General features: G+C 42.3%; 1 protein-coding gene across 1 annotated transcript in view; it reads left to right on the forward strand.

Annotated features, from left to right (window-relative positions):
* LOC148015697 (Zn-dependent exopeptidases superfamily protein) overlaps positions 1 to 5,345 on the forward strand; it is a 43,051-nt gene extending 37,706 nt beyond the window's left edge. Inside the window, exons 7-10 of the mRNA XM_087665991.1 lie at positions 4,072 to 4,204; positions 4,359 to 4,540; positions 4,627 to 4,739; positions 4,995 to 5,345. Coding sequence (XP_087522117.1) covers positions 4,072 to 4,204; positions 4,359 to 4,540; positions 4,627 to 4,739; positions 4,995 to 5,103 — 537 coding nt within the window. The 3' untranslated portion in view covers positions 5,104 to 5,345. The remainder of the gene's footprint in view (positions 1 to 4,071; positions 4,205 to 4,358; positions 4,541 to 4,626; positions 4,740 to 4,994) is intronic.
* Positions 5,346 to 12,135: the final 6,790 nt, after the last annotated feature.

Here is a 12,135-nt window from a genome sequence, read left to right on the forward strand (position 1 = left end):
AGATAAAGGTATTCACCAGGAGTTTGCCAATACCAATACTCCTCAAGAAAATGGCATTCTTGAACGGAAGAACCGCAATGTGATCGAGATGGCGCGCACCATGATGGAGCACCGACAGACCCCTCAGATTTTGTGGGCCGAGGCTGTGGCTACTGCAGTCCACATTCTTAATCGCTCCCCTACTTCGGCCGTGGAAGGGATGACCCCGTTTGAGGCTTACTTTGGGACGAAGCCAGATGTTTCTTACTTTAGGGTCTTTGGGTGTGATGCCTATGTTCACATTCCCAAGGCTCACCGTGATAAATTTGACGCAGCTTCCCGAAGACAGGTATTTGTTGGCTACAGCTCCCAGTCCCAAGGCTATCGATTGTATGATCCCGTCAAGCGGAATGTGTACACTAGCCGCGATGTGCGGTTGGTGGAGGTTCCGGCTATATCAACGGGTGAGGAGCATCCCGTTCTTGGAGATCCAGGGGAGAGTTGGGCTCCTTCTACAGTTCCACTGGAGCCATGCCTTTTGATTATGATTCTGTTTCTGACACAGAGTCTACTGTTCCACCGGACACCCCTGTGGATATTCCAGAGTCTTCCGCCGTTGATGGAGAGAGACGAGGGGAGGTTCTGCCTCCTCCTCGCTGGGCCCGTGACACACTCCGTGATTCAGGGATCGAGGGGGTTCCTGAGGAGTGGGGACCGCAGGATGGTCCGCGGCGGTCACGGCGGCGCCAGGCACATTCTATGGAGCTTGTTTGCTCTAACTATTGTTTGATAACCCGTGTTATGCAGGATCGAGAGCCCACCTTCGTGAAGGAGGCTTTACAGTCCGCACTGGGATATCGGCGTTCCATGGCCGATCCGCAGCTTTATGTTCACACTTCCGAGGATGATTGTGTGCTTTTTGTCTTATATGTTGATGATTTGATTGTCACAGGTGATGATGCACAGCAGGTCCAAGAGACGAAGTCAGCTTTACATCGGATGTTCGAGATGACGGACTCGGGTCTACTCCATTTTTTTTTGGGCCATGAGATTTATCAGTCTCAGAGGGGGATCTTCATCTCTCAACAGAGATATGTACAGGAGCTCTTGGTGTCTTTTGAGATGGAGGATTGTCGGGCCCTTTCTACTCCTATGGATCCGAACTGGAAGGCCACTTCCCATTCAGCTTCTCCTATGGCGGATGCTTCCCACTATCGTCAGTTGATTGGGTCCTTGATTTGGCTTCTCAACACTAGGGTTGATCTTTGTTTTGCTGTTGGGCTCTTGGCAGGGTTCATGAGTGAACCTAAGACGGTGCATTGGCAGGCTGCTCAGAGGATACTTCGGTATTTGAGGGGGACGTCTGATTTAGGGATTCATTACCCCGCAGGGACAGATGGTTCAGATCTTGTACTTGCAGGTTGGAGCGACTTGGATTGGGCCGGTGATGTGGACCACAGGCGGTCTACTACAGGTTACTGTTTTACCTTGGGTGCAGGTGTTATCTCATGGAGTAGCAAGAAGCAGCCTACGGTAGCCCTTTCGTCTACTGAGGCGGAGTATCGGGCCGCGTCTTCCACCTCATGTGAGGCTGTGTGGCTTCGGAGATTATTGGAGGAGCTTGGGTGCCCCCAGATTCGTCCTACTTTTGCTACAATGTGACAATGAGAGTTGCATTGCCTTGGCACGGAACCCTATTTTTCATGCCCGGACGAAGCACATAGAGATCCAGTACCACTTCATCCGAGAAAAGCTTCTGGATGAGACCATCACTGTGGAGTACTGCAAGACGGAGGACAATCTTGCGGATTTGTTTACGAAGGCACTTCCCCAAGCTCTACTTCGGCGACATTCCAGACTCTGAGAGGGGGTGTTAGAGATCTGATCACAGCCAGTGCAGTGGCAGCCAGTGTGCAGTCCGACTTTCTCCAGCAGATTCCTACACTTCTCTGCTCGCAGATTACAGACCGGTGACACGCGCAGATTCCGTCCCTGTTCGCAGATTTCAGACAGGAGACAGTGCAGACTGCAGCGGACTTCGAGGTGAACAGCAGGTTGCATCGTCGAGGTGGAGACATGCAGTCCAGCGCACTGCGCCCGTGTATATATCTGCATATCTTTGTATTCAGCACACTTTATACAGCAGATCTTCATCTTCCACTGTCTCTTTCTCTCTCTTCTCTCTCTGTGTTCTCTCTCTCTCAGTCCTACGCTTCCGCACCGCTGCACTCTGACAGAGAAATCTCCACCTATAGTACTTTACTTTCATACCCCTCCATACTTCTTCATTCTCTCTCTCATGGGTGGTTGTGCCATGCTCTTTGTTTGTCATTTGTGAGCCAACCATCCCTTTCCCTAATAGGCACAAAAAAAGAAGTCCAAGAAAAATCCTTTCCTTTGCAGTCTTAGTAGGTCCTCATGAGTCAAGGTGCACCCATTGATTGATGCTTTGGCTGCTTAGGGTGGGACCTCTTGGGGTTCAAGGGGTGAGCTTTGTTTGGCAGTCCCTTTGGGTTCCTATTTTGGGCCTGAGAGGGGATGTTAAGTGGAAGAAGGTTCGTCAACATTAAACCTTTCTTAAAGATCAATAAACAGCCCCAAAATTCAAATGTACAAGTGTGCTTCATTGTTCCATAAACAAAACCTTAAACTTTGGTTGGTTCCATCTCTAAAAATAGAGAGTGTGCTAGGTGAATTGCATCCTGGTTCATCATCAGTTTACCCACTCTAGTGGTAGCTATCTCCATCAACTTGTTGCTGCCCATCATCTTTAACTTCTGCACAACCATCTGCTTCTGCCTTGATCATCTGGAGGCTGCTCATGTTTGCCTTTGGTTCCAGATGTTGACCTCATAATCAGTGCTGTGTTTGCTTCAGTTTGGAGCTGCCCAGCCTACCATCTACCACTGCTGTCTATTGCCATCAGTAGGACAGGCTGTATTTTCCTGTTTCAGCACTACCTATTCATCGCTCAGCTGCTGGTTGACTCCACCTTGGCTGCCACATCATCAAACCAGCTGCCAGCGGCCAGCTGCTATATGTCTGAGTTTTTGGAACTTTTCTTTGCCACCCTGTGCTCCGACTGGTCATTGCTGCATTGGAGATTTGTCTTTGGTGGACAATCTGCTCCGACACCTCCCTTGGCCCACTCCCACAAGAGTCATCAGTTGTTAGACTGCTCTGCCCTTGAGGATTATCTACATTCATTCATTTATTCAGTGTACATCATTCATTTAATTTTATCTTCTTCTTCCCTATTTTGTGTGTTGCATTTTTGTTTGAGTTACTATGTTTTAGTCGTGTTCGTAGATTGTGTGTTTTCTTAGTGCAAACCCTAGCATATCTTCATTGGGCCATGGTTGTGGTGAGTGTTATTCTTGACCACTGTCATGGGCAGTTAGGTAGTTTTGCATACCTTGGGCTGCTGTAGCCTGTAAAAGCTTGTACTTCAGCTATTATTTTGGGCATCACGAGGTCTGGTCAAAATCCCAGTTTTCTTACTATTAATGCATTCCACATGTGGCTGAGATCCTTGACCTTGTAGGATTCCAGATCAGATTTACTAATAAGAAATTCACCATCAGATTGGGAGGCTGTGGATGGGAGCCAACTAGCAGGATTTTTCAAGAGCTGGTTAGGAAGAGACAAGTGGGGAATTCCTAGTATGGCACGGCACAATACACATTTTGTTCTGTGCCAGCCTTAGAAGTTAGAACTAGTAAACTGCTTAAAGAAATTGTTCTGCTACAACAGGTACATGCATTTAATAAAATGTAACAAGTTGTCTTGATTCTCGACTCTGGAATCAAGTAAGCTGGGTTCCAGGTTGCTGGTTCTGCCAGAAATAGTAGGAAGCTTTGAAAGGGCTTAATACAATATGCTATACATTTCGCTTGTATCAGCCATGCTATCGACAGAAAAACGTTTTGGTTCAAGAAACACATGAATTCGAAACAATATAGCATAAATTGCAGCTTCTGGAATCTTTGCTTTGGAAGCAATAGAATTTCAAGTCTGTTAAAACTGAGTGCTGCAAGTCAGTCCTCCTGTCTTCAGCATTTTTTAGCCTTATTAACTCTTTGGCTGCTGCAGGTAGGATCGAACTCAGCTCAGGGGGCAGGCTCACCAACACTTTTTCAAGCCATGAAAAGGGTTGCAAAGTCTTTGATTGGGCATGCTTTGAGCGAAGGTGTTGTGGAGAGGGCAATCAGGCACTCATTTCTTGGTAAGAAGTTGCACAAGCTCACAGCTTTTACTTTCTTGAATCAGACAGACCAAGGATATTGTAAATGTTTGCTATCTTTATTTATTTATTTATTTATTGTCATCATTTTTTTATCCTAATCTTCTTGGTACTGTTGCACTTGTTTTGCTTTCAGTCTCTGCTGACATGGCCCATGCATTACACCCTAATTATTCTGAGAGGCATGAGGATCATCATCAACCCAAGTTACATGAAGGCCTAGTCATCAAGCACAATGCCAACCAGCGCTATGCAACAACTGCTGTCACTGCTTTCCTTTTCAAAGAAATTGCCAAATCCAGAGGGATTCCTTTTCAGGTTCTTCAAGTTTGAACATAGAGTGTAATATACAGCTGTACATTTAGTTATACTGATTTAAGTCAGGAATCCCTTCTCTTTTGCAGAACTTTGTTGTGAGAAATGATATGGGCTGTGGATCAACTATTGGGCCAATTCTTGCTTCTGGTATTGGCATTCGGACAGTAGATTGTGGCATTCCACAACTTTCCATGCACAGGTAAATAGTAGAATTTCCATGACTTTGTTTAAAGGGTTATTTTAAGGGTGATCTTTGCATGTGTGCAACAGAAAGAGTAATGTGACCTAGTAGTGTTGTTTGTGGAAGCTGGAATAGGAGTGGTGCTGGATCATATGCATGATGTAGTTGCATTAAATCACAGCCTATCCAGTGGCCATTTGGTATATGCTCATGTTTGATATGATTATCACTCGTGTCCCTGCATATCTACATATTCTGCCTCTTTTTGTGCAGTGTGCGAGAAGTCTGTGGAACTGATGATGTTGATATCTGCTACAAACATTTCAAAGCTTTTTATGAGCTTTTTACAGACCTGGATGCTCGATTGTCTATTGATGAATAATATGCAATTAAAAATTAAAAATTAGCAGCTTTTTTGGGTTAGACATGCTTTGAAGTTTGCATTTGCTCATGTAATGAGGTCAAATTTTTGAAGAAATCATTCATGCTTCATGATCTTCCTATAGTCAGTCAAAACAGCATTACATAAAACTCAATAAAGCTCTGAATCAGTGTTGTTCCCAATTGATAAGCACTAGATTATTAATACAAGTAATATATGTATTATACCGAAAACCGTAACTCATCATCATAAGTTAAATATTTGGCACCTGAGGAATCTTGAAGCAGTCCTTGAGCATTTCTATGGAGTTCACGTGATCTCTAAATTCCCCCCCTTTGCTTTAGATGGCATGTAAATTTGGAGACATTCTAGCAGTTTCCAGAGTTTGCATTTCAGGTTAGGGTGTATGCAAGCATTGGAATTGGAATCCCTTATGTTTCCAACCAGAGTGTTTGAAAAGAAGATTGAATTCTACATACAGAAAAAATAGGTAAAAGGAGTGGTGTAGCTCTGCACTACACTTCTGTCTTGTATGTTTGGAACTCTAGGGGACTATCTTAAGCTAACATATCTCTTTGGTTATGTGCAAGTTGACATGGTCTTTAAGACTATACGCAAAGAACAATACTCTTCTCCTACATATCCATTGGCTCCACATGAAATGTGACCATCATTATGCATCTTGGTGCTTGTGGGGTGTATGTGCTTTTCTGGATTTGCCCAAGTTTAGATGTATATGAATCTAGTTCCATTACATGCTGTCCATGTTAAGTAAAAGTATGTCAATAAGTTTGAGAATTTGGAAAAATTTTCCAAAAACTTGGTAAATCTCAAAATCTCAAAATCCAGTCTAAGCTTGCTTGCCTTTGGAAATCTCATAATCGTATCTCTAATACAGGCAAAAACCTAGGATGATCACCATAATAATTTTCTTCACACTCAACTAGATCTAGAGTGGTAGAACATTTAGAATTTCTGCTCATTCCTATAATAGAAAGGGGAGTCAATAGGTGCTGGTATTTGTGACTACCTTTGTACTAATGTGCAGATCCCTTCAATTAGATATAAAGGTAGGAATGTCCACACATGTTGTCTATGCAAAAAGGGGAATAATGTGGGAGAGAGAGTGAGCAGTGGAGGAAGGATATGGTGCGTGGATGTGGCCATGGTACTTGCATGTATTTTAAAGTACTAGGTTAGGGCCCTTGCATGTGAATGCCAATGAGAAAGTGAGGGTGAGGGAAGACCATGGTACTTGAAGTTTAAAAGTAATAGGTTAGAGCCTTTGCATGTGAATGCTAGTGAAAGAGGGATAGTGGAAGACCATGGTACTAGCAACTATTTAAAAGTACTAGGTTAGAGCCTTTGCATGTGAATGTGGACTCCATGCTCTTAGCAAAAGAATACAAGCACATTGAGGATACATGCTTCAAACTTTCCTTGTCCTTCTTTACAATTTTAGTACAATTAAAAAGCTTTTTGAGAGTAAGTACTTGCAGTAACCAAGTATGTGCCTTTTACTAATGTTCAGATTATTGTATGCAAACATGAATGAAGTAAAGGTATGTAACCAAGAATTAACCAACGAAAATTTGAAGGGCTAGCTCTCGAAGTAGGCTTAGACAAATTCTTGGTATTTATTTCTACGAAAAAGTATAAACATATCACCCCTAGCCCCCTCCCCAACCCCAAAGATTTATCCCACTTGGATTGCACACAAACACCTAGTCAAATCTTATGAAACGGCTATATGTGGACCTTATAATTGATATGGATTAGTTATGTATGGACCTTGTAAATGAGTTAAGCTAGTAGTTAGTAAAGGCTATGCAAGTAATTTAATTGATTTGTGAGATAAAAAGTAAGTATAGGTTCGTTAATTTATTAGTTAGTATAGTAGTTAGTTAATTAATTTATGGATTTAAATAGTAGTATTAAAGTTAGAGAGGGGGGATATAAAAGGGGGGAGGTGGTTGAAACAAGCCATTGCCAACCCCACATTAGACACCCTTGGTCGCCCTTGTTTTTCCATCGTACTCTCTCCTCTTACCCCCATCAAACCTCTAGCTAGCTTGTGTGCCGGCTTACCTTCCTCTACACCAATCATGCCATGTTGGTGGGGCATGCCCTCCTCCTCTCTTGTCATGTGGGCAATATAACCCCCCCTACTCACTTACATGGAGATCTATTCCCCAAGGAGGGCATCAATAGTTTAGGATCAATGTACACAATTTGAGAGACATCTAAATGTCCATCTTGATTAAAGTAACTCCATATACACAAGTAACCTAAAAATGTTGGCTCTTGATTAAATTATTGGATTTTTGAATTTTCCAATTTCAATGGCATTTTGATTTTAAAATCCCCTTGCCTTGATTTGGGGCATAAGCAATTTAAGATGGCGCAACGAGAACTAACTTGGGATAAACTAGTAACTTGAAAAGTAAAGGTCCACTTTTGACGTGGCAAATTCACTTTTTTGTTTTTTGTTTGATTTCATTTATGAGGGCAAAACTTGAAGTTCTTGGTTGGGTGAGTTTGACTAGTGCAACATTGGTTTGCATATACATGGGACGTGAATTTACCACCGTTTGTGAAACACGTTCTAGGCATTGAGAGCCATGCAAGGAGCACCATGCAAGGAGCACCATGCAAGATTGGAAAGCAATCCCCATCGACTTGAATCAACCATATGATTTAAGTTCATCAGTCAAAGGGTGTGTTTGCGAAGTTGTCATTCATTAGATCTCTATAATGGTGTATTTTAAAATGCATGGCATGTGCATGGTGTATCTAGACCCAAGGCATTGGAATGCATCTTGGATATGGTGACTAGGTGGTACTATGGCCACAACTTCTAAACATGCTAGTTATGATCTTGGCATTATGGCATGTGTGGTTGGAATCTTATGGATTTCATTTTTCTTGTAGGTTTGTGGGCATGGATGCTTTGGTTGATGATACGTATCAAATGTCATTTGATGATATGTCCATTACCATAGCAAAGATGTGCCTCTTGAGGTCGAGTATAATGATGGAATCAAAATAATGTCTCCTTGTATGCCAAACCCACTCGTATATGTTTGAAAGCACTACCTCTTCGATAGGGCTAGTTACTCTTTGATGGAGTTGGATTTAATTGCGTTGAGGCGTGTTACACTTTCAGTGCTCTTAGGACACGATGTCACAAGGCATTTGGACCTGAAGAAGTGGAGGAGAGATGGATTGTGTGTAGTCCAAGAACCTAATCGATTTCCACGCAGCATATGCTTGAGGTCAAGCTGGCATCCAAGGATTGCCCATATGGATGAGCGGACAAGCATTGTGGAGTTTGCCCATATAAATGGCGAAAGAAAGGCTCATCACGGATTCAAATTCGACACTTGAAAGAGGAATGGTGTTTGGATAGTCGACATTGAGGAATTTCTATTGCTTTTGTGAAGGCAACTTCAAAGAGATGTGGTTGCCATTTTGAGTCATTGTTGAGTTGGTGCACGATTTGAACAATGTCACATTGCTAAACATCAAAGCACAAACAATGAAGATGAGTACCTTGTGATAGTGATTGGATCTCCATGTGTGTGGAGGCAAAGGAGCTTCTTACCAAAGGTAAAGTGCATTATTTTCAACCATACAATCTTGTAGCAACCAACAAGATGGAGACCATTCATTGTAATCATTCACGATGAGTGGATGCTTGAGATGGTGATGCATTTGTCTCCTAACAAAGCATGGCCATTGATAGCATGTTTGTAGCCAATGTATATAGGGACTCTCTCTATGTGGCTATGTCGCCCAACCAATTGGGGGTTGGCACCCCCCTATGGTTTGTGTGTAGTGTGACCCAAGCTCTAATTAGGAGAGGGTGGCCCTATCGATGACTCACCATAATGTTTTCTCATGCATGAGGAATATGCGGCCATTAGTAATCGTTATTGTAATCATTGCCTCTTAGAGCTTGAGTTCTCAAAGGTCTTTGAGAATGATCCTTCCTATTGGGTTTTAGACCACCAACTAGGGAGGCATCATGTTGCGTGTCACATGTTATCGTGTTGGTTCCATGCAAAGAAGAAATGGGCCAAGAATCTATTGCCACAAGTGCTTTGTCATGGATGCAAGTATTTTCAAGAAACATACTTGTTAATATAAGACATAGTACTTTTGTTATCTTGATGTTTTTTCTCCTTGTGTAGGTGTTGGCATGTTCTTGTGACACAATCTATGAATCTATGTCACACTTCATGCACTCAAACACATAGGGCAAGTTCCATGCCAAGTACTAGGCCCTTTTGTAAGAGCATGTGCTTGTTGAACATCCAACCATTCAAAGGTACATTAGCAATGGGTGGTGCAATGTGCTGCATTTGGAGGAAGCCTTAGCCCAAGTTTGATTCTCTTCCAATATAACAATGTGGACACTACAAACCTAGTGGAGAGACAATGACAATAAATAAAGTACACTCTACTTGATTGCCAGATGAATTGATCTATCTTGAATCTACTCCATGGCCTAGTTGGGGACAAAGTCTAGAGCAGGAATGGCATTGGAGTTCTTCAAATAAAAGTAGGAGATTGGTAAAATCAGGGTATATTATGTGCATTTGGCTATTTTAAATGTGTATCTTGTGTTGACAAGCCTTTTTCATGCAGTTGATTCGAGGCAATGCATCACCAATGGCTCTCTTCTCCAAGGGAGAGACGAAAGCTAGGGGAGTTTTGACTTACGGATCTTGTAGTTCCATAGATTATTTTGATGTATTTGAAATAGGTATAACATAAAAATCAATCCTTCTTGTGGAGAAGACTCATGATTCGTCCCACTACTTAAGCTAGAATTCTATCTTGATTTGTACTCGAAAATTGTTTAGCAAAGAGCACACCAAAATTTTGACACGAGTGGATTCTAAAGAGAGACGAGAACAATCCCATCTTTATACAGATCTTGAACAAGTCCACATTATTGTTGAAGATGCACAGTACATTCAAACGAAGAAGTGGTATCATGTCAGTATGCAATTTGCTAACAAAACTACATGATGCATGCAATGAAGCACATTAGGAGCTTACCCAATTCACATGCAATCTCTCCAAAACCACACCCTCTACCAATGGATCAATGAAAAACATCACATAGAACTTATAGTCACGAGTCTTGGGTTGGGTTACATTACCACCAACATGCCCACAATGTTCAAATTTTTAACATCCCCATAGAGCCATAGACTCTTTGATATACTACCCACACATGCAAACCTTGTAAAGGTATGCTCGTGCAAAACAAAGTCCATTGAGATACCACAGGAAACCCTCTCAAGATGACATCGTAAGAAATTCAATGCTATTACTTGTTGAGCAATGAGTGAAACTCCTTGGAGGGTGATGTTGCCCTTATGGAATCGAAGTATAAGACATGTTGACATGACGCAACTTGGGAAGGCAAACCATGATGACAAAGAAAGCCCAATGATCCTTATACATTTCCCACAATGAAAATGAATGAAACTACAATGCAATAGCATGTGTCACATGTACAATTGAAAGTCATGTTACAAGTTATCCACTTATGCATGACTGGCAAAAAACAAAATCTTTTTAAGTATCAACATCAACAATAAATTCTTCATGGCCTTTGTAGGCGAGCAGTTCGTAAGCTCTCTCACGACCAGAGAGCCCCACATCAAGTTCAGAATGCAAATAGGATGTAGCTCATCCCTAGGGAGCTTGAACTACAACCATAATGCAAACAAGGCCATGGAATGGATGCTCGCCTCAACATGTGACAACAAGGAGTCCATAAGAGCAACCTCAACCCTAGCCATAGGCCCTCGTCCTAGATTGCACATGTATCACCTCCACCTTGCATCAAAAAGTTCCTCTTGGAGTGGGAGTTAAGCACGAGAGTAGTAAATATAAAAGATATAGAAAACCCACTTAAGTATTACCTTTGCTCCAAGATGTGTTGTGTTGCAAGTCCTTCGCATGCGAGCATTATAGTGGGTGGTCTAGTCACTTTGATATGCCCAAACAGGACCTCAATGGTTGTGTTTGGAAAGGCATATGTCCTTGACTCTTGTGTTGGGAGGATTGCAACACCCTCATTGTTCGATTCATTGATCTCCTCATCCATGATGGAACGATCTTGCTCATCATCACCTCCCTCCCCCTATCATCTAGGCCATCCCCTTATTATGATAGAGTAGCACCTATTGCTTGGTCCCTTATGTATTCATTCGAGTCATTGGAGGGCTTGCGCTCACTACCACATGGAGCATCACAAGCAAGCTCCTCCATAGGGGGCTTCTTTCAAGCATGCACACAAGACATTAGTACTCAAGGAGTCAACACTAAACAAAATCACATTAGTCATCATAGGACAAGCTAGATAGATTACTCACATGGTGATGGTATCAATAAGCTATCTTCTTCATGATGAGCTCCACACGTGCATCCTCAATGACCATGTACTTCTACATGGCCCTTTGCATGTATGTAATGATGTACTTGTTCCTACTCACAACCAAATCCTCATCTAGCAACAGGTCCCACATGACTTGATCCTATTCGCGTTGCTTGTGCACATACTTTTGATGATTGTTTTAAAGCTTATGATATGCATTGTGGAAGCGTGCTATGATGCAGTCCCTCTCATATGCATTAGACTTCATCCACTCTCCCTTCACAAGAGGGTCATTCTTCACACCAAGTTGCATGTAGGGAGAATATTGATGTTGATCCCATGCTCCTTAAGGTGTTTGAGCAAGGCTTTCTATCTATAGAATGGGATGTGCCTTCTTTGACAACATATGTCCATGATGCACCTTCGATTAAACCTACCTCATCGTAATACTCCTTGTATGAGTACTCATATGCAAAAGTTCCACGTCAACGTTAGGGGTATCACAAGCATGCATCAAATATCTTATTAATACCTTGCTTATAAAGACAATTCAAAACCAAAGCTTGTAAAGACTATTCAAAACCAAAGAGTCTACATGCCACTGATGCGCTAACATCACCCGAGCCACCCACATG

The sequence above is a fragment of the Lygodium microphyllum genome, chromosome 24 (assembly GCF_053477565.2).
Source record: "Lygodium microphyllum isolate KBCC chromosome 24, Lygodium_microphyllum_v1.1.10, whole genome shotgun sequence".
In the NCBI taxonomy this organism is placed as follows: Eukaryota; Viridiplantae; Streptophyta; class Polypodiopsida; order Schizaeales; family Lygodiaceae; genus Lygodium; species Lygodium microphyllum.